This window comes from Balaenoptera borealis, assembly GCF_965194805.1.
Source record: "Balaenoptera borealis genome assembly, chromosome: 14".
NCBI lineage: Eukaryota > Metazoa > Chordata > Mammalia > Artiodactyla > Balaenopteridae > Balaenoptera > Balaenoptera borealis.
The window spans coordinates 61213106-61236173 of NC_138875.1; the positions used below are offsets into that span (position 1 = coordinate 61213106).

At 44.2% G+C, this 23068-nt stretch overlaps 1 protein-coding gene and 1 long non-coding RNA gene across 6 annotated transcripts in view; one reads left to right on the forward strand and one right to left on the reverse strand.

The window, feature by feature from the left end:
- Positions 1 to 11180, forward strand: part of RALBP1 (ralA binding protein 1) — a 43462-nt gene extending 32282 nt beyond the window's left edge. For 3 of the 5 annotated variants that reach the window (XM_082354039.1, XM_082354041.1, XM_082354040.1), the window contains exons 7-11: positions 3881 to 3988; positions 9503 to 9624; positions 9865 to 9988; positions 10198 to 10506; positions 10751 to 11180. In XM_082354039.1, coding sequence (XP_082210165.1) covers positions 3881 to 3988; positions 9503 to 9624; positions 9865 to 9988; positions 10198 to 10506; positions 10751 to 10957 — 870 coding nt within the window. In that variant the 3' untranslated portion in view covers positions 10958 to 11180. Of the gene's footprint in view, positions 1 to 3880; positions 3989 to 9502; positions 9625 to 9744; positions 9989 to 10197; positions 10507 to 10750 lie in introns of those variants that run through there. The other 2 variants (XM_082354042.1, XM_082354043.1) reach the window with 2 other exon arrangements.
- Positions 5677 to 9496, reverse strand: LOC309610780. The gene is made up of 2 exons (XR_014234163.1): positions 7242 to 9496; positions 5677 to 5908 (listed from the first exon to the last, which is right to left on the reverse strand). It is a non-coding gene; the product is annotated as an uncharacterized lncRNA (long non-coding RNA).
- Positions 11181 to 23068: the final 11888 nt, after the last annotated feature.

Genomic DNA, 23068 nt, shown 5'->3' on the forward strand with positions numbered 1-23068 from the left:
CTGCACTCTAGGACTAGCAGACGCCCTCTGTGTATTTTTCTTCCTCCTTTTTTCCCCACTTGCCAGATTATCTATCTTTTGCTTCCAGTGCCTGTTTTTAATTAATTAATTATTCTCTTCACGATTCGGCCTGGAATCAGGTTTTAGTGACAGACCAGCCAGTCCTCCTGTGGTCGCTGTCCACCCTGTGGCGTTGCCCAGCAGCCGTTAATGAAGGGTCTCTGACCCAGGACAGGCTCACGTGGGCTCGGCTTCCTTTCTCTTGTTCCTGCATCTCTCTTGGATAAAGGAATTGTGACATAGCAAACCAGAGCCAATATAGAAAGGGATGGATTACCTCTACTTTGCCAGTTTCTTGATGCTATCTTTTCATGTCTGCTTATTAATTCACAAAGTGCTCCAAAAGTTCTATCAAGTTGATTTCAACCTTGAGGAATAAATGACCTTTAAAGATAGAAGTAATATAACTCATTATATTAACAGACTGACAATAAGAAACCACAAGATCGTGTCAGTAGATGCAGAGAAAGCATGTGGCAGAATTTGACACTTAACTCCTGACAGAAACTTGCAGTCACTGCCTTTCAGCCTGATAAAGGGCATTTACAGACAAAATCTCTAATTTACATTGTGCTTAATGGTGAAAGTCTGAATGCTTTCCTCTAAGGTTGGGTATACAAGCAAGGATTTCTGCTTTTACCACTTCTATTCAACATTGTACTGGAGGTCGTTCTAGCCATGCACTAAAACAAGAAAAAAAGGCATACGGATTGGAGAGAAATCAGTCTTTATACATAGATGATGTGCTTGTCTCTATATAAAATCCTAAGGAATCTATACAAAATTGAATAAGTGACTTGAGCAACATTGTAGCATACAGGATCAGATGTACAAGTCTGTTGTATTTCTGTATATTCGCAATGAACTATTGGATAGTGAACCATAAAAAAAAAAGACATAAATAAATTAAAAATATATTTATATCTCAGTATTGTTAAGATGTTAGGTTTTTCCAAATTGATCTGTGGATTCAATTCCAATCAAAATCTAAACAGGTGATTTTGGTAGAAATTAACAAGCTCTTCTAAAATGTGTGTGGAAATACAAATGACCTAGAATAGCCTAAACAGTTTTGAAAAAGGTCAACATTGGAGGGCTCACACTACCTGATACTAAGACTTACTGTAAAGCTATAGTAATCAAGACAGTCAATATTGGATAAGGATAGACATACAGAAAAGAAAGTCCAGAAATAGACCAACACATGTGTGGGCAGTTAATTTTCAACAAAGATGCTAAGACAGTTGACTAGGGAAGGATTTTCTTTTCAACAAATGGTGCTGGAACAATTGGATATCTATATGCAAAAAAAAAAAAAGAACCTGACTTTTTCCCTCTTTCCACACAACATATACAAAAATTAGCTCCAAATGAATCATACACTAAGACCTAAAAAAACTTCCAGAAGTAAACAGAGAAGATCTTATTGACTTTGGCTTAGGCAGTGATTTTTTAAATTTTATTGCAGTATAGTTGATTTACAGTGTTGTGTTAATTTCTGCTATACAGCAAAGTGCCTCAGTTATACGTATATATATTCTTTTTCATATTCTTTTCCATATGGTTTGTCACAGGATATTGAATATAGTTCCCTGTGCTATACAGTAGGACCCTGCTGTTTATCCATCCTATATATATACTAGTTTGCATCAGCTAATCCCAAACTCCTAATCCATCATCCCTCTCCTACCCCCCTCCCCCTTGGCAACCACAAGTCTGTTCTGTATGTCTGTGAGTCTGTTTCAGTTTCGTAGATGTTTATTTGAGTCATGTTTTAGATTCCACATATAACTGATATATATGGTATTTGTCTTTCTCTTTCTGACTTACTTCACTTAGTATGATAATCTCTAGGTCTATCCATGTAGCTGCAAATGGCTTTTTTTTTTTATGGCTGAGTAGTATTCCTTTATATATATACCACATCTTCTTTATCCATCTGTCAATGGACATTTAGGTAGTTTCCATGTCTTGGCTATTGTGAATAGTGCTGCTGTGAACATAGGGGTGTATGTATCTTTTCGAATTATAGTTTTGTCTGGATATATGCCCAGGAGTGGGATTGCTGGATCATACGGCAACTCTATTTTTCAGTGTTTTGAGGAACCTGCACCAATTTACATTGGCGTAGGAGGGTTCCCTTCTCTCCACACCTTCAGTGTAGGAGGGTTCCCTTCTCTCCACACCTTCTCCAACATTTATTATTTGTAGACTTTTTAATGATGGCCATTCTGACCAGTGTGAGGTGGTACCTTATTGTAGTTTTAATTTGCATTTCTCTAATAATTAGTGATGATGATTTCATCTTTTCATGTGCCTGTTGGTCATCTGTATTTCCTCCTTGGAGAAATGTCTGTTTAGGTCTTCTGCCCATTTTTGATTGGGTTTTTTGTTTTTTTTGTTACTGAGTTGTATGAGCTGTTTGAGTGATTTCTTAAATAGGACACAAAATCCTTGAACTATGAAAGAAAAATTTGGTAAATTACATTTCATCAAAACATGCTCTTCAAAAGATATTAAGAAGATGAATATGCAAGCCAGAGACTTTTGACAGAATAGTTGCAAAAAACACACACTTGATAAAGGACTTGAACTAGTATGTATAAAAAACTCTTAAGACAGACCAATTTTTTTTTAAACTTTATTTTTTTAGAACAGTTTTAGGGTCATAGCAGAATTGAGGGAAAGGTACAGAGAATTCCCATATACCCCTTCCCCCCTCATGCTTAGCCTCCCTCATTATCAGCATCTCCTGCCAAAGTGCTACATTTGTTACAATAACAATTCAATTTTAAAAAGGCAAAGATTTGAACAGGCACTTTACTGAAGATTATATATGGATGGTAAATAAGCACATGTGAAGATGCTCAACATCATTAGTCATTAAGGAAATACAACTTAAAATCACGAGATACTACTACACACCAACCAGAATGACTAAAATTAAAAATAGTGTTGACAAGAATGTGGAGCAGCTGGAACTCTCCTGTATTGCTCTTGGTTCAATCATTTTGGAAAACAGTTGGCATTTTCTTTTAAAGTTAAGCATGAGGTTACCATCTGACCCAGCAATCCCACTCCTAGGTATTTATCTGACAGAAGAAGGCATATACCCACACAAAGCAAATACATAGTGTTCATAACAGGTCTAGTTAAAATTGCTCAAAACTAGAAAGGACCGAAATGTCCATCAGCTGGTGAATAGATGAACAAATTGGGGTACATTCACATCATGGCATATTACTCAGTAAACTACTGATACAAACGACAAAATAGATGAATCAAAATTAGCAATGTGCCAGATAAAAAAGACTACTACTGATTAATTCAGTTTATATGAAACATAAGAAAAGGCAAAACCAGAGCAGTGGAAAGCAGGTTAGTGGTTGCCAGGGGCAGCAGATGGTGGAAGAGCCCAAGGGCACTTCGTGGTGATGGAGATGTTCAGTGTCATGATTGTGACGGTGGTTCCTTGACTGTATACAGTCGTCAAAACCAGTTGAACTGTATGCTTAAAATCAACCCCCTCCAAAAAAAAAAGTATTACAGAAGGTAATTTATGTGGGAGGGTTCCAGAAATGGTGAGCACATTAAAATTGAACATTTTTCTTCCAGTGCAGCCACAGACTGAGATCCACACATTATTTTCAAAGCCCAGTTAGCAGATACCCATATGTCCAGATGGTTCAGCTGACTCTGTCACTCTTATTTTTTCAGTTCTAGGAGGTGAGAAGGAAACTTCTGGACTGGTGATGGTGTGAATTTGTTGAATGTGTTAACAGTAGGCTGACCAGTGCTTTTCATTTCTCTCACTTGACAGGAGTGTGAAACCAAGATTGCACAAGAGATAGCCAGTCTTTCAAAAGAGGATGTTTCCAAAGAAGAAATGAATGAAAATGAAGAAGTCATAAATATTCTTCTTGCCCAGGTAAGCTAAACTCTTTTTCTCTATTTTGCAAGATTCTTTTTTTAAAATTAAAATTGTATATATTTAAGGTGTACAACATGATGATTTGATACACCTCTACATAGTGAAATGATTACTGCAATCAAGCTAATTAACATTATCCTCTCACACAGTTACCTTTCTTTTGTGATGAGAGCACCTGAAGTCTACTCTTGTAGTATATTTCCAATATTCAGTACAGTATCATTAACTATCATCATCATTATTAGATCTCTAGACTTAGTCATTCAACATTAAGCGCAACTTTGTATTTTTTGACCAATACCTCCCCCCTATTTTCCCCACCCTCCAGCCCCTGGTAACCGCTGTTCGACTCTCTGCTTTTATGAACTCGACTTTTTCTTAGATTCCACAAATGAGTGAGATCGTACAGTATTTTTCTTTTTCTGTCTGGCTTATTTCACTTAGCCTAATGTCCTCCAGGTTCATCTATGCTGTATTAAATGGCAGGATTGCCGCCTTATGTCAGAATAATATTCATTGTGTATTTATATGTATGTGTTTACATGTTTTATTTTTTTAAATATGTTTTTGTTTTTTTGGCTGTGTTGGGTCTTAGTTGTGGCACGCGGGATTTTTCATTGTGGCGCGTGGGCTCTTCGCTTCATTGCAGTGCGTGCGTGGGCTTCTCTCTAGTTATGGCATGTGGGCTTAGTTGCCCTGCGGCATGTGGGATCTTAGTTCCCCAACCAGGGGTCGAACCGGTGTCCCCAGCATTGTGAGACGGATTCTTAACCACTGGACCACCAGGGAAGTCCCTGTATGTTTTTTATATATGTTTTTATATATATATATGTGTGTGTGTGTGTATATATATGTATGTATTATAAATATATATCTATCTATCACATCTTTATTCATTGATCCATTGACCATTGGGTTGTTTTCATATTTTGACTATTGTGAATAATGCTGCAGTGAACATGGGGGTGCAGATATTTCTTCAATATCCTGTTTTCATTTACTTTGGATATATATCCAGAAGTGGGATTGCTAGATCATGTGATAGTTCTATTTTGTATTTTTGGAGGAACCTCCATACTGCTTTTCATAGTGGCTGCATCAATTTACCTTCCCACTAAAAGAGCACAAGGGTTTCCTTGCTCCACATCCTCGCCAGCACTTGTTATCTTTTGTTTTTTGAAAAAAGCCATTCTGACAGGTGGAAGGTGTTATCTCATTGTGGTTTTGATTTGCTTTTCCCTGATGATCAGTGACATTGGGCATCTTTTCATATATCTGGCCATTTGTATGTCTTCTTTTGAGAAATGTTTATTTAGGTCCTTTGCCCATTTTTTAATTGGGTTGTTTGTTTTCTTACTGTTGAGTAGTTTGAGTTCTTTATATGTACGTTACAGATGTAAGGTTTGCAAATATTTTCTCTCATTCCATAGGTTGTCTCTTCACTCCTTTGTTTCCTTTGCTATGTGGAAGCTTTTTAGTTTGATGCAGTCCCATTTGTCTACTGTATATTTGTGCTTTTGGGGTCATATCTAAAAAATTATTGCTCAGACTCAATGCCAAGAAACTTTCTCCCTATGTTTTCTTCTAATAGTTTTATGGTTTCAGGTCTTATATTTAAGTCTTTACTCCATTTTGAGCTGATTACTGTGTATGGAGTGAGATAAGGTAAGGGTTCATTTTCACTCTTTTGCATGCGGAAAACCAGTTTCTCAACACCATTTATTAAAAAGCCTGTCCTTTCTCCATTGTGTAGTAGCATCCTTGTCAAAGATCAATTGACCACAAATGTGTGGATTTATTTCTGGACTCGGTTCTGCTCCATTGGTGTATATGTCTGTTTTTTTATGCCAGTACCACACTGTTTTGATTGTAGGATGATGCCTCCAACTTTGTTCATCTCGTTTAAGATTGCTTTGGCTAAAAAAAAAGGGAGAGAGAGAGAGATTGCTTTGGCTATTTTTTGTAGTCTTTTGTGGTTCTGTATGAATTATAGGATTGTTTTTTCTATTTCTGTGAGAAACTCCATTGGAATTTTGATAGAGATTCCAATGAATCTGTAGATTACTCTGGTAGTATGGAAATTTTAACATTATTTCCTCCAATCCATGAACATGGGATATCTTTCCATTTATCTTTTGTGTCTTTTTCAATTTCTTTCATCTATGTTTTATAGTTTTTAGTGTACAGATATTTCACCTCTTTGGTTAAATTTATTGCCTTTTTTTTATGCTATTGTAAATGGAATTGTTTTCTTAATTTTTTTTTTCATATGGTTGTTAGCATATAGAAATGCAACTGATTTTTGTATGTTGATTTTGTATTCTGCAACTTTATTAAATTTGCTTATTAGTTCTGACACTTATTTGGTGGAATCTTTATGGTTTTCTGTGTATAAGAGCATGTCATCTGCAAACAGTAAATTTTAATTCTTTACAGTTTGGATACCTTTTATTTCTTGTTTAATTAATCTGGCTAGGACTTCAGTACTATATTGAACAGAATGGGCATCTTGTCTTTTTTCTGATCTTAGAAGAAATGCTTTCAGCCTTTCACTGGGGTATGATGTTATCTGTGGGCCTGTCATATGAGCATATCATGTCACTGTGTATGTTCCTTCTATACTCACTTTGTTGAGAGTTTTTATTATGAAAAGATGTTGAATTTTGTCAAATGCTTTTTTGAATCTTTGCGATAATATGATTTTTATCCCTCATTTTTTTAATGTGGTGTGTCACATTATTGGTTTGTGTTATGTTGAACCATCCTTGTATCCCAGAGATAAATCCCACCTGATTGTGGTGTATGATCTTTTTAATGTATTGTTGAATTTGGTTTGTTAGCATGTGTTTTGAGGACTTTTGCATGTGTATGTGCATCAGGGATAGTGGCCTCTTTCTTTTCTTGTGGTGTCTGTATCTGGCTCTGGCAGGAGGGTGATGCTGACCTCGTAAAATGTATTTGGGAGTGTTCCTGCCTCTTCAATTTTCCAGAAGAGCTTGAGAAGGATTGGTGTTAATTCTTCTTTAAGTGTTTGGTAGAATTCACCTATGAAGCTATCTGGTTCTGCTCTTTTCTTGGCTGGGAGGTTTTTGACTACTGGGTCAATCTTTTTACTCGTTATTGGTCTGTTCAGATTTTCTATTTCTTCATGATTCAGTCTTAGTGGGTTTTAATGCCTCTAAGAACTTACCCAGGAAGAAATGGCAAATAGAGGGAATCAAAACAACAACAACAACAACAAAAAACTTACCCATTTTTTCTAGGTTATCTAGTTTGTTGGCATCATAGTAGTATCTTATAATTCTTTGTATTTCTGTGGTATCAGTTGTAATGTTTCCTCTTTCATTTATAATTTTATTTAAGTCCCCTCTCTTAATTTAGGTAAAGGTTTGTCAATTTTGTTTATCTTTTAAAAAACCAATTCTTCATTTCATTGACCTTTGGTATTGCTTTTCTCGTCTCCATTTCATTTATTTTTGCTCTGATTTTAGTATTTTCTTCTTTTTGCTAATTTTAGGTTTAGTTGGTTCTTTCTCTAGTTCCTTGAGGTATAAAGATACACTATTTGAAATCTTTTTTCTTAGTGTAGGCATTTGGCACTATAAACTTCCCTCTTCAAACTGCTCTTTCTGCGTCCCTTAAGTTTTGGTGTGTTGTGCTTCCATTTGCATTTGTCTCAATATTTGATTTCTTCTTTGACCCACTGGTTGTTCAGGAGTGTGTTGCCAGACTGCTGATGGTCATTTTATATTATAATTTGAGAAGCTCAACTACAGAGGTGTGAATCTTTTAACCAAACTTAATAAGAAGACTTAGAGGTTTTAGAGGGGCTTACTTGTCATATTTGGCCCTACCTTTATGTGGTGTTTGGGTAAATGTTCAGCTGGAGGAAGAAACTACCTTTTGTACTGAGTGATTGCTTCTTACTGGAAACTGTTCTAGATGTTTTATTTCATCTCATTTCACTCACACACAGGTCTTGAGTTATAGGTATTTCCCCTAATTTACAAATTAGTGTAGTTGTTCCATATTAATGAGATTGGACTTCAGTATTTTAAAATTTGTTCTTCCTGATGTCACAAAGTTTGAGATCCTTGAAATGTAACAGATTTTAGCTGATAGTCGTTGCTAATAACACCTGTTAGATATTTTATTTTATTCTTTGCAGGTGAAAGTCAGTTGTTGGAGATGAATTGTTTGATTATTCATTAATCGAGTTGGCAAACAGCTCTTGAGTATCTACTGTATTCCAGGCAGAGAGCTAAAGATGAGCTCTTTTCTTTCCACATTTCTCACTCAACCTTACTCTGTTCTGGAAATTCCCAGAGTTTAACCAGAAAGGAATGAAGTTTTAGGCTCTGACAGCATAGTCTGTGCTCCCAGAAACTCACGTACGTGGGATACCCAAAGCCCTACAAGTTTCAATCCTTTTTTGTCACTTCTGAAAATACATTGTTTTGCCTACCAGGGACGTATAACTCTTCTCCCCTGAAGAGAGAATCAAGTCCCAAATATGTCTTTATTTCAGAGTTTTCAATCTGGTATTTCTTGGAACAGTAGCTTTCCTAAGTGCACTGAGGTAAAAGATGAGAATCTCTGCATTTGGAAACACCTGGGGATTATGTATATCACATCTCCGAGAGAGATTCTTTATGCACATGGGAGGCTTTGGGTAGTTAACTTTAGAACTTAACTCGTAGCATCTTTCATGTTTGATCATAGGTTCTTATCCTCTTGCTACATGTTAGTTTGGAAAAAAGTGCTGTAGACCTTCGCTGCCTTCAGTTCATTTCTGTAGCTTTCCATCTCTGTTACCTCCTAAGTTTTGTCTGCTTTGGTTCTTTTCACTAGGTTGAAAGGGCTAGCTAGATCTTGGGCAGATAGGGATTTATCCCCTTAGGTGAGCTAATCAGTTTTAGAAATGCGTATTCTTTTAAGGGAGAATATTTACTGTTTAAATATTATTTCTGGGGACATGGGTTGTGGAGGATGGTGGCTTGTGGTGAGGAGAAAAGATTTCTTCTGTGAACGTCTTTCCATCACTAGATCTACTTTCAGGTGATGCTGATACCAGCTGCTCATCTCCTGGGTCCTTCTTTCCTAGTGACACTGTCAAAGCCCACTGTGGCCCTAAGATAGATTCTCTCGGTGGGAAGGCATTCAGAAAGGACTGGGAAGCAAAAACACACGGAGTCACTTGAACTTTGCTTTGTGCCCAGTGTGCTGGCGGCATGCAGAGCCTTTGCAAAAGAAGGATTCCTAAGTGGCATTTTATGTCCTGAGACAAATCTAGTCATTCCTCCCAAACAACTTAGTCTACCTTTTCTCAAAGAAGCCTTTTCTTGACATTAGGGAAATGGGGTATTTTTGCGGTGTGCAGTACAACAAGCTTTCCCATAACTTGTGTGTTAGTGTATGGGGCAAAACAATTCAGGGTTACAGGAGACCCCAAAAGAGTGACATTTCCTAGACTCAGACTCTTCAAGGTGTTCACCAGTGGTCATTATTTAGGAGAATGAGATCCTGACTGAACAGGAGGAGCTCCTGGCCATGGAGCAGTTCCTGCGCCGACAGATCGCCTCGGAGAAAGAAGAGATGGAACGCCTCCGAGCGGAGATCGCCGAGATCCAGAGGTGAGGGAGAGCCGCGGGCTGGTTTCCAGGGATGCCGACTGCCGCGCGAGCACAGGTGGCCAGCGCTCAGCCTTCCGTGTGGAGGCGTCAGAGTGACCCTTCAGTTTCTTCTTTATTAAGTCTTAAGGATGGTGCGGTATCGAGTGCAGCCACGGAAAGCTGGTCAGTCTAGAGGCAGACGACGGGCCTGTCTCTGCTGGCCGGTAACGCGCTTCCCGCCCTGTCCCCGCCCCTGCGCAGCCGCCAGCAGCACGGCCGCAGCGAGACCGAGGAGTACTCATCGGAGAGCGAGAGCGAGAGCGAGGACGAGGACGAGCTGCAGCTCATCCTGCAGGACCTGCAGCGGCAGAACGAGGAGCTGGAGGTGGGCGCGGGGGACCTGAGGCTGCACTGAGGTCGTGGCAAGCGTGGGGCTCCCGGCAGACGTGTTCTGCTTGCCCTTGGTGACCGACGGGCAGGCCGAGGAGGGGGATTTTGGGGGGTGTCCCCCCAGGAGCGCGCAGGGCGTACACGGCGCGGGGAGCCGGCAGCACGCTGACCAGAGTCTCCCTTCTCGCCCTCCCCTCCTCACAGAGGAGCCCGAGGGCCGTGGGCGGCTTCCCCTCCCTCAGGCAGGTGCCGGGACAGACCAGGCAATTCCACACCGGATCCCAGCTCGGGAGTCCTCTCCCCAGAGCCGCAAGCCGAGGCCAGGGGGCCGTGGGAGACGGGCCAGCTGGCAGCACCTCGCCTGCTCAGCGTTTTACAGAGCATACGAACATGCTGAGTAGGAAAACGGTCCTCCAGAACTTCAGCGCTCGGGCTGTAGGTCAGGCTCCTGCAACGAAGGGAACAGCCCCCTGGTCTGAACAAGGGCCCCTGCCCCATCTGGCCGCCCCGCAGGTCGGCACAGGGCCGCTCGGAGTGGGCAGGAAGGGAAGGGACGGGCCCCGGGAAGGGCGCCAAGCGAGCGGGGCTGAGCAGCCGCCCCTGCCGGAGGAGGGGGGTCTGCGGGGCGGGGCGTCACCTGGACTTCGCTGACCGAGGGCAGGTAGCTCCGGTGTGGCACCAGGTTTCTGTGGTCAGCGGGAGTTGTCGTCCTGCAGCCTTCTTGCTGACGTGAGCACTGTTGTCTCTGTCCCTCAAGATCAAGAACAACCACCTGAACCAGGCGATTCACGAGGAGCGTGAGGCCATCATTGAGCTGCGGGTGCAGCTCCGCCTGCTCCAGCTGCAGCGCGCCCGGCCCGAGCCCCAGGCCGAGCCCGAGCCTGTCGCCAGGGAGCCGCCCCCGGGTGGCAAGGAGCAGCCCCGGCCGTCGCCCAGCAGGGACAGGAAGGAAACACCCATCTGAGTGCCACCCGCCCGCGAGCAGCGGCCTGGAGCCCCGTCAGCGCCGCCTCTGCTGTCCCCACTGTAAAGACGCCTCCTCCACGCAGGTGGTGCTCAGCGCAGGTGACACGAGGACAGAGCGGCACGCGGTGCGGGCTTGTCGGGCACAGATGAGTTTCCAGCTAGTGTCAGCTTCTTTGAAGATTAATTTCCTTTGTTAACTTAAAATAACTATTTTAACCCTTGAGTGGCTTCTTTTTAAACCAAAAATCGTCTTTCTTTGCTTTTTTATTACGGCAGAATCAGGATTTCTCTCTCGTTCAAGGGGGAACCAAACAAGGCAGCCCCACTCCTGCCCGCGCCGTGTCCCCTTCCAGGGTCTCTGCTGCCCGCCATTCTCGCCTGTGCCTTCATGCCTCCGCGGTGCAGATTCTGTCCTGGGAGCCGCCTCACGTTTCCCGATTGGCCTGAGTGGCTCTCTCTCACGGGGGTGACCTTCCCTGCCCCACACCCCGGGCCCAAGTCACCACAGCGGCCTGTGCAGCCGCAGACAAAGCTGCCCCGGAGCCTGCCTGCCGGCCAGGGTCACCACAACCGCCCGGCTCCCTCCGGCTTCTGCTGCCTGGGGTCAGCAGATGCTTGTCGCTGGGTCATGGGAGCGGCTGCCTGGACCCGGGGCATCCACACAGAGGATTTGTTTCTCCAACCTGCCATTAGAACAGAACGTCGTGGGTTGCTTGCTTGGGCTAGAATGTAAGCATCTCTTTGCCTGAATAAGCCATATGGATGGGTAGCTATGCTCTTACACAAGATTTCAGATGTCAGTGTCCACAGGGGCTTGGTGAACCGCTGCTGGGTGCCCAGTTGACCAGGCTGAGCGATAGGAAATGGCTTTCCTCTGGAGTCAGCCGTAGTCCTCACCCCACCACGTCTCTGGTGACCCGAGGTGTCTGGGAGGCCGGCTCGTAGGCACTCGGTCCAGTCCCGCTGTGTCCGAATAAGTGGCTCCACGAGGCTGTCAGCTCTCACGGCTGTGAAGACAAACCCCACACACTTAAGGTGATGGAAACACCCCCCCAACCCCGCCGAGGGCTCTGTCCTCTCCTCCTGGTTAGTATTTATTTTCAGCACCTGTTTAATGCGGTTTTTTTATTCTCTACCTATTGCACTGTTGTGACTTGTTGGCCATTATTTGATTTTTGTACAAAAAAAGCTTTGTTATAGAAATCAGCATACTATTTTTTTAAATCTGGAGAGAAGCTATTACGGTGACTGAAAATACGGTCAGGTGTCAAATATAAGTGTATAAAAGCCTTCTTGCCGTCCTGTCAGTCATGTTACATTCATTTTATATTTGCTGGCAATATTGAAGGGATTCTTTTGTGTTTAAACTCTAATTTCTATCACGGTGTCATGAATTTTTAAAATTAGTATTTCATCACAGTTGTCTCAGTGTTGGTTAACTAATTTTTGCCAGGACTATTATTGATCAAGCAAATAAATTCAACAGCCATTTGAGGAAAAAAAAACTTCCGTTTTTCGTACCTGTTCTTTCTTTGAAATAACTGAGTGCCCTGTAGCTGGCAAGGAGTTGGTTTGATATTCATTCAGGGTCCAGGAGCGTACAGAACCTTGTGTGTCAACTCACATTGCATCCCTCACCTTGGCAGAGTCAACGCCCACTTGCTGGTCAGCAGGCTTTGCCGCCATCCTCCTCCTCCTCCACACTGGCTCGTGCTGAGCTGGCCTGGATCTGCAGCTGCTTCTGTGAGCAATGCCCTGGTTCCAGTGGGAGGTGAGCTCTGCCCTTCCAGCCGACGCACAGGTCAGCTGGCCTGATTTGGCAGAAAGGTTGGTCATGGCCAGGTCACTTTGCTGTAGGGGACGGCAGGGGTCAGGCAGATCACTGTCCTCGTGCTGATCACGCGACTCCCGGTTGACAGTTTCAGATTCCAGTTCTGGGGAAGCAAAAACTATGATTAAGTCTCAGTTTGGTGACATGGGGGCTTCGTTTAGGGCAGGGGTCCCCAACCCTGGGCCACAGGCCTAGGAACTGGGACACACAGCAGGAGATGAGCGGCGGGCAAGCGAAGCTTCATCTGTATTTACAGCCACTCCCCATCGCTCGCACTACCGCCTGAGCTCCACCTCCTGTCAGGTCAGTAGCAGCATTAGATTCTCACAGGAGCACGAACCCTTCTGTGAACTGCACACGCGAGGGATCTAGGGTACGGCTCCTTATGAGAGTCTAATGCCTGATGATCTGAGGTGGAGCTGAGGCAGTGCTGCTAGGTCTGGGGAGCGGCTGCAAATATAGATTATCATTAGCAGAAAGATTTGACCATAATAAATCAATTGCTTGCAGACTCATATCAAAACCCTATCAGTGAGTGGCAAGTGAAAACAAGCTCAGGCAGGGCTCCCACTGATTCTGCATTATGGTGAGTTGTATAATTAATTATTTCATTATATTTTACAGTGTAATAATAGAAATGTAATGCTTTTGAAACATCCTAAAACCACTGCCCCACCCCCCCCCCCCCCATGGAAAAATTGTCTTCCATGAAACTGGTCCCTGGTGCCACAAAGGTTGGGAGCTGTTGGTTTAGGGGACTCCATTTTGGGCCCACTATTTTGTCTTTTAACAATTCTCCCCTTTTAATCAGACTCTCAGCCTGAGAATTGTGATCAAGATTTCAGGCATTGGCCCTACGCCCAGCTACTGCTCTGGAGCTCTCACAGCTTTTGCTGAGTCTGTGTGGGTTCACATTCTTTAAGCTGGTTGTTCTTTTTGTTCCTTTTCTGACGTTCCAGTCTTAGGGAGATGATTTGCTCGCTGGTTAGCAGCTGCAAACATGCATTGAACGCTTTTGAGAGAATCCAGTGCACCAGCGTGGCTACTACGATTATTCCAAGCAGGATCATCCCATGTCTGGGGTCACCAAGACCCAAAGCAATCAAAGTCAAGTAAGTCAAAGAAACAGCCTATTGAAGGAATCATTTTCTTAAGCCATGTGGCTTGTTCAGTGATCGTACAGAGCTGAATGTCCACTTCCCCAGAAGTGTCAATCCAGGTGCAGCAGGTGGTGTTGGCCACAGCACAGATACCTCATTGCTCAGCTAAAAGGTAACCACGAGCTATCCTAATATCAAGAACAACTTTGGCCAGAGAGTCTGGGGATTTTTTTGCTGGGCAGCTCTTGCTTTAGCAGCAGACTCTGCAGTATCCTTCAGAGTTAAGGAGAGGTCCCTGATCATAGCCTCACTTGCACTTTCTCCTAGCCAGGAAAGTGGAGATTTGCTGAGGGAAGTGAATTTTGAATCATGAATGCCTTCTGGTAATTTTGGCTTGAGTCTGGCTCAGGAGTGGAACGGTGACAGCCAGGGAGGCCAGTAAAATTTCAGGATCTGCATGCAGGCTGCACAGGTGGTTTTGTTCTGGTTACCCTTGTCTCGTGTCCCTTCTTTAGCCTGGATGCAATATTCCCTGGGTTTGGGGTTGCTAACCAGAGATGGGGAAGTGGACCCAGGGTCCTGATATGATAGATAGAAGGCTGAGTTTGTTCCAGAGAAACTGTCACTTTGGGAATCAGGGCGAAGTTTGTGATGGACAGAACTACCCGATCATCAGCCTCTTGGCAAGTCCAGCAGTTACTTGGAGGTCTGATTACCCAGCTTGGCGATGGCCTGAGACAATGGCATTCTCTTTCCAGGCCAAAGCAAGGCAAAAGGTGAACAGAAGAATCAGAAAGGCCTTCATGGGGTAGGAGTTAGGAAAAGGATGGTCAGGGAGGGAAGGAGGAATGGAAAGAAATGTGGAAAGAAAGGTTCTCAATCCTCTTGATCTGACGTCTTGGGAGGAAGCATCCTACCTTGATGTCAGCTGCTCCTCTTCCTGGTCGGTTTGATTGGAGGTCTCCAGCGTTTGCACAGGGCCAGATGTCCGGCGGAGCCTTTTTCAGCTGTGAAATACCCCTGAGGTTCAACACCTTGTAATTTGGCAGCGGTGTCAGTGGTCAAGAGTCCTTGGTAGGGTCCTTTCTGTAAGTAGTTGTGGACTGTTACATTATCATTCTGTTGATTGGCAAGTTTATAAATACATTTTCTAATTTCTAGAAGCACATATCCTCATTAAATTTCCCAACGTGGCACAAAACTTGTTTGCTAATAGACCCAAGTATCTTTAGTTCCTCTATAAAAAGGAAGCCAACAGTAGATCAACATTTGCTCAGTAATTAATGTTTCAGTATTTTATGTTATTTGGAAATGACCTAGATAGTCAATGAATATCCATCATTTATACTGAGATAAGTTAACTTTAAGGTTTCAAGTTACAAAAAAGATTTTGGAAACTATTTTTAAGTGGATATACCATAAAATATAATTATTATTGAAAAGTTTATAAATTTTTATATTACATCTATTTAATTCACTTGTTCTTAACATTAATGTTTAGTCATGAAAATTTCACGAGACATTAAACAGCTAATCATCTTAAGTTATCTTTCTTGCTGACAAATTCTGTAACAGAGATAACATAAGCTTATTTGATTTTTCATAAACCTAGGTAGAGTAAAAGTATTAATATTATAGTTTATGCCAATACCTCTAAAGACATGCCTGTTTTAATTAAACCAACAAACTTAAACTAGCTTTTATTTACTGAAGATTATCCTAGATCAGGTGAATCTGAAAAACATTTGGGTTAGTTTCCATATTTCTGAGACTATACGTGATTTATATAACACTTTTTGGTCTTTAAGCCAATTAAATAGAACTCTTTACAAATTAACTTTGGTAATACCATTTGGAGGTAGAAAAAACTGACACATACACACACAGAAATAAACATAAAGACAGACACAGGCAGATGCAGTGTTTATTTTTAAATTTTAGCCTTGATTAAAGACTTAAACAAAAGACATGACACCATAAAACTCCTGGAAGAGAACATAGGCAAACATTCTCCGAGTTAAATTGTGCCAATGTTTTTTTAGGTCAGTCTCCCAAGGGAATAGAAATAAAAACAAAAATTAACAAATGGGACCTAATCAAACTTACAAGCTTTTGCACAGTAAAGGAAACCATAAACAAAATGAAAAGACAACCTACAGAATGGGAGAAAATATTTGCAAATGATGCAACCAACAAAGGCTTCATTTCCTAAATATACAAACAGCTCATATAATTCAGCAACAACAAAAAACAACCCTATCCAAAAATGGGCAGAAGACCTAAATAGACATTTCTCCAAAGAAATAAAGATGGCCAACAGGCACATGAAAAGATATTCAACTTTGCTAATTATCAGAGAAATGCAAATCAAAACTACGATGAGGTATATACCACCTTACACCAGTAAAATAGCCATCATTAAAAAAAAGTCTACAAATAACAAATGCTGGAGAGGGTGTGGAGAAAAGGGAACCCTCCTACACTGTTGGTGGGAATGTAAATTGATGCAGCCACTATGGAAAACAGTATGCAGGTTCCTCAGAAAACTAAAAATAGAATTGCCATTTGCCATATGATCCAGCAATCCCACTCCTGGCATATATCTGGACAAAACTATAATTCAGAAAGATACATGCACCCCTATGTTCACAGCAGCACTGTTCAGAATAGCCAAAACATGGACACAATGTAAGTGTCCATTGACAGATGAATGGATAAAGAAGATGTGGTACGTATATGTATGTATATATATATATATATATATATATATATATATGTGTGTGTGTGTGTGTATACACACACACACAAATGGAATATTACTCAGCCATAAAAAAGAATGACACAATGCCATTTGTATCAACATGGATGCAACTAGAGATTATCATACTAAGCGAAGTAAGTCAAAGAGAAAGACAAATATCTCGTGATATCACTTACATGTGGAATCTAAAATATGACACAAATGAACCTATCTATGAAACAGAGTCACAGACATAGAGAAAAGACTAGTGGTTGCCAAGGGGGAGGGGGTTGGGAGAGGGATGGAGTGGGAGGTAGGATGGATAAACAACCAGGTCCTACTGTACAGCACAGGGAACTATATTCAATATCCTGTGATAAACCATAATGGAAAAGAATATTTAAAAAAGAATATATATATATATACGTGTAACTGAATCACTTTGCTGTACAGCAGTATTTAACACAAAACTGTAAATCAACTATACTTCAATTAAACAAATAAAATTTTAGCCACAAGACAGGTATAATAATGCAAAACTCACTAGTTTATAAAAGAACAGTTGGATCCAAATTGCGTTTCTGGCAGATGGAATAAGTTTACTGGCTCAGATGGCTTCAACTTTTCACTAATATCTGGTGACAGTTTTAAAGATTTTTCATAGCCCCAGTTTTCAATAGCCTCTCCTTTTTCCCTGATGAGAATTGCATAGAGAAGGCCGGGGAGAGTACTTACACCTCAAAAGGCACAGAGGAAGAATGTTCCACCAAGAAGGACTTTTGCTCCCTAAATCCAGATCTTTTATGACACCTACAAGCCTTTTGAGATGAACAGGGGAGGTTTGAGGATTGGTAAAAAGCATAGATGAGCTTTGGATTGTTTCTAGAGCCGCATTACTGTTCTTGTAAAGACTCGGTTCGTAAGACAAGTACAGTTTTTAATTCTACAAGGAACTGGGTGGGAACCTGAATGGTACCAAGGGACTGCCCACCTAGCCAACTATATTTGTTCTTCATATCAGGGAGAAGGTCAACTAAGATGGAAATCAAAAGATCCCTATGTTCTAGATTTAGAGCTGTGTGTCTTTGCAGAAGGACTTACTAAAACATTCCAAAAGCTTCCGAATGTTTTTCTTTCCCTCTGGGTATATAGTTTCATTCCAGCTTTGGACAGAAGGCCTAAAAGAGGTTCCTGTCAGGCTCTGAATATCAGCTTCCAGTTCGGCCAACTTCTGACCATAGAGCTACTTTTCAAAAAAAAAAAAAAAAATCCTTTCATATATCTTGTCAGGTTTCAGCCAGGACAAACTGTGAATATTATTGGCAGTAGTGAACAACCCCATGAATGCAAGTGACATCCCCAATGAGGGTGCAAAAGATACCCAAGATGCAGAGCCACCCCTAAAGAAAGAAAGCTTTAGACAATCCCCTGAGAGCTGGCAACAGTCTGTAGGACCCTGACCGCAAATGGGGTGCAGCCCATACTTCTGCCTGGCCATATTTTGGGGGCTTCCAACCTGACGGTAACTAAGCCAAGTTCTCAGGACACAACAAGAAGGCAATAGCTGTCCCTGGGAGAGAAAGGATCAGCAACCACTGGGTACCTGAACGCACAGTCACGTGTCACCATCAATACATAATTCTAACAAGTATTTTTTGCCTGCTCGTCTGAATTTGGAAAGTGAGTGACAACATGACATTTTACCTTCCTCTCAACCAGGCACAGCAGTGGAGACCTGGCAGAGCTGACTTTGGTAGAATTCTCACCCTTCGCCGGCTTCTCCAGTTTTCCCAGGATCCCGTCTGCAGGTGCTGGGGTGAGCTGGGTTGTCCCAGGGGGTGTCTTCCCAGTCACCAGACACTGCAGAGGAGGAGAGAGAAATTTCCCTCACCCTTTACAGTGAGTGCCTGGCTGAGGCCCCTTTTTCTCTAGGACACCTCATAAATGGATAAACTTATCTAGATTAAAAGTTCTCCTCTGTAGCCACTGTAATTCAAGATTATCTTTGGTAAGGTTAACCTGCTTGTTCAGTCTTAAACTTTTATTCACCCAAGGCCTCACGGACCCAGCCCAGCTGAAGTCAGACCCAGTTCAACTGCAGACACAGTCTGGTTTACAAGTCAGATCCAGTTGAACCCAGACCCAGTCCAGTTTCTAAATTCCACCTAGTCTGACTCCAGCCCATTTCCAGACCCAGTCCAGAAAAAGAAATGTTCAAATAAAGTCTGAAAGCTCATGACGCAAAGGCTGTAGAACTAGGATTTGAGAAGGGCCTCATGACCTCCAGAGGCGCCCTGAGAAGGCAGCAAGCCCCAAGAGCCCAGCGGGTGCCTACGCCTGGTTGCTCCTTGCTCCTGGGGCCATCAGGGTTCCCCCTTCAGATCCCACTTCTGACACGAGAACTGTTAAAAGATAAACTGAGGCATATTAAAAAGTTTAACAGTTTATTTGAGCAAAAATTGAATCAGGCAGCATCCAATCTGGCAGATAAAAGGAGTTCCAAGAAGCTGTACAAAGAAAAGCAAAAGGGAGCAGGAACAAGGAAGTTATCTTAGGCAAAAAAGTGGGTTAGTTATTGCAAAGTTACAGAACTCAGACATTGTGGGTTCGGTTCCAGACCACCGCAATAAAGCAAATATCGCAATAAAACAAGTAACACAAATTTTTTGGTTTCCTAGTGCTTATAAATGTTTCCATTATACTGTAGTCCATTAAGTGTGTGATAGCATTTTGTGTACAACAATATACATACCTTAATTAAAAAATAATTGCTGTTTGGAAAATGGCACCACCGATAGACTTGCTTGACTCAAGGTTGCCACAAACCTTCAATTTGTTTAAAAAAAAAAAAAAAAAGCAGTCTCTGCAAAGCACAATAAAATGAGGTGTGCCTCTATTTGCCTTTAGGAGATGTCAGGGGTCTATCAGTCAGATGACCCAACTAGTGCGGAGCAGGCGATTCCCGACTGACTGATTTAAGATTCCATTTCTGGGAGAGCTGAAACGGTAATTAATTAAGTAGTCTAGGTGTGGTAACGTGGGGCTCCATTTGGGGCCCGAGTCTATAGACTGAGGCTTAAAGCCCCTGGCTGTGGCTGCCTGCACCATCACCGCACAGCCCCGAGACTGAGAGGGAATGCAGCGGCGCCTGCAGGACACCTGGGCCCAAACTTCCGATGGGGTCAAAACAGATGAATTTGGGGGGCGGGGGGAGAAACAGGCATGATGCTCGTCTGAACCGAGGGTCCCAGGTCCATCGAAAGGCACGAAGCTGCTGCACATCCCAGTTACAACTGGAGAAAGGGAGAGCTGCTCCTGGGGTTGGGGGGAGGGGTGTCTGTAGCCTTCTGAAGGAGGTCCCACCCCAAATTCTTGCATTTCTCACATGGGGATAAAAAAATACATCATTTACTGCTAATACGGTTGTCTCAATGCCATCTGCTGTTGGCCTTCAAACCGGGCGCAGTATACAGAAGGAATGGTGAGTTCTCTGGATGAAGCGTTAGCTTGGCCGTCAGGTGGGGCTGCCCACGGCACACGCTACCTCAGGGTGACCCTCCTGAGGACAGAGTGTCCTGAGGAGACGTGTTGCTCCCGGGCTTCAGTCTGTTGACTTAGGTTGGCCTTACTGGGAGGTCGCCATGTAAAACGCAGACGCCCTGTTACAGCTGAATTTCAGATCAACAGGGACTGATATTTGAGTATAAGGTTGTCTAATACTTAACTGGGTGTCCTGTTTTTTTTTTTCCTGAGCCCTTTTGCCTAAAGCAGTGACCTCAATAACATACCCTTTTTCTGGGTTTTCTCTCCTTTTCTGTACGTTTATTTTCAGTCTGGCCACCCTACCTTAGCATCTCAACTAACGACTGGGCTGATGACACCTAGTACAAAAGGTCAGAGTGGCCCCAAGTGCTGTACAGGTCAGAGCTATTGTTCCTTGAGAGAGATGGGAGGGGACCCAATGTAGTAAACGTAGGACAAAGTGCACGACCCACAGACAGTACACGTAGGCGACCTGGGGTGGACCTGGGGGAGGATGGATTAGACCTGACCAGGTTTGGCTCTTGGCCTTGACTGTCAAATCATGGGGACACTCGCTAAACAAATGCACACAGGCTGCTGCTGATACCTGTGGGCTGAACTTGGGCACCAAGGGAAGCAGCTCTACGAGATGTCGAACCAAACGGAGCAGGGGGGCCGCCACCTGATCCTGCCACCCTGTGCCTGCCGGGCCTCTCGGCCGCGGGGCCCCTGCAGGAGAGCAGCCCTGGGAACCCTGGGCTCTGGGCTCGCCCGCCACTCAGCACCGTGCTGCCGGCACAGCTGCTGTGGTCGTGACCTCCTGTCCCCGTGTGGGCACGGACTCCGAATGCATCAAAGCACTGACTTGCCACTGGGAAAATAGAGTACAAATACTGAATGCCAGACCACCTTTTTGATTCTGTGCTGTTGGAATTAGTGTATCAAATTTATGGAAAGAGTGTTAATCTGGAAAAGGTAAGATCCCACACCCACAGGGTCTTCCAGGGCCTTGTTATCAACAGTGTCCCCCTGCTCCTGTTAGGAGCACAGGCCTCAGGCCCCACCCGCACCTGCTGGGTCGCTACGTGCATTTTAACGGGACCCAGGGTGACTGAACACACAGCAACATTGCAGCGGCCCTGTCCTAAATCACCAGCACTTTACTAGAGACACTGAAAAACCAAAACACACCAAAACCCCCAGAAAAATCTCAGAATAGAGGACCATCCAAGACAGGCGCACACAAACACACACACACTCCACTGTTCCTGTCCTTGTTCTGCCTGAGGCCCTGGGAACGTCCTCCGGGCCCGGCCCCGCCCACAGTGAGACCGTCCCAGGGTCCCTGTGAGAGGTCCCCCGCCTCATCCTGCTCTCCCTCCCCTGGGTGTCTGCCTGGGGAACGGTCCCTACAACGTCCTTTGCTCCAGCATCTTTGGAAGCGGAGGCCCGCCTGCTCTTGCTGGGACACCTCTCGGGGTCAGCGCGGCGACATCCACGGGGCCGCAGGCCACCCAGCTCAGGGGCCTCCAGGAGCTGCTCACAGCTTCCTCATGGAACATCTAACGACACTACCCAGTAGATGTTCGCATCCAATTAATAACCACCATCAGCTCATGAACACTAAACACAGCTGATCAGGGTACTGACTAAAAACTGCATCAAATCTTGCCAAATTTAAATCAGCCAAATGTACCCTCTGTAAGACCTGTCAGACTTCAAACTGTAACAGTGCTGTAAAACGTCCCAGGGACTAAAATCTGATCACTTGTTAAGTTTCTAGGAAAAGAATTTTTAAGGAAAATAACTTCTGTCAGATGAGACTAAAACTAGTCCATTAGTTCCCTATGAATATGGTCCAGGAATTAACTTGGGTTAGTGGGGTTCACAGCAGAAAAGGACTTCAACAAAAATGAATCACAGCTGGTATTTTGTGTTTACAAATAGTCAAGATGTTCTCAAGGTCAAACCTCCACCAGGGCATAACACTCGTATTCAAGGGGTCCACAAAACGCCCAGTTTGGGAGTTTCTGGTGGAGGATCTGAGACTCCAGCTCCTGGTGGGGAGGAGACACATGAGCCCAGGGCTGTGCCCCAGGCAGGTCACCCAGGAGCACCCCTGCGCGGGGCCCCGTCGCCCCGCTCCACGCACCCTGCTCTTGATGCGTTTATAAAGGCGAACGCGGGAAACCTCGAGGTCCTGCTTACTCACATCTATTCCCAGGCTCACCTTCTGTAACTGGTTTCAGTCAGAGGATCGTCACCTTCCAAGAGGCATGGGCTCGGCTCTGAGCTGCTGGGAGCCTCCACCTTTTCCTCCCTGTCGCTCACTGCTTCCAGCTCCTGGAATCCTGCACGGAAAACGTTACCGCACGAGGAAAGCAGCACGGGTGTCTGGGGCCCGGGACGCAGCGCCTCTCCTGTCGGGCTCCCGCCTCCTGGGAGCATCCCCAACACACCGGGCCCGCCCTCTGGGCCCCGGCACCCACTCCCTGGGACCTAGTGCTGCCAGGGGGAGGCCCACCCGGCGCCGGGCAGGGGCGCGAGGGTCCCCCCCGGGCTGAGTTGCCAGGCCGGCTCTGTGACGGCTCCGAGGGCCTCAGCCCTTGCCAATTCAGGGTTCTAGAGGGTTCTAGACAAACTGCACGGGTCTGGCGTCAGAAGTATCTCCAGGGCTTAAGGACAAAGCTCACAGGCAAAAAGGTGACCCCCAAGCCACTAAGAGTCAGAGAGGAGGGCTGGTGGCCTCGGGGTGGCAGATTCAGGGAGGGACACTCACATACTCACGAGAGCTCGCGGGCGCTTCCTCCCGGGCAGGGATGCGGGGACCGGGGACCAGGCCCGGCCAGAGGAGACAGCCGAGGAAGAGGCTGCAGGAGTGGGTGGAAGAGAAACACCGGCCATGGCCAAGGACAT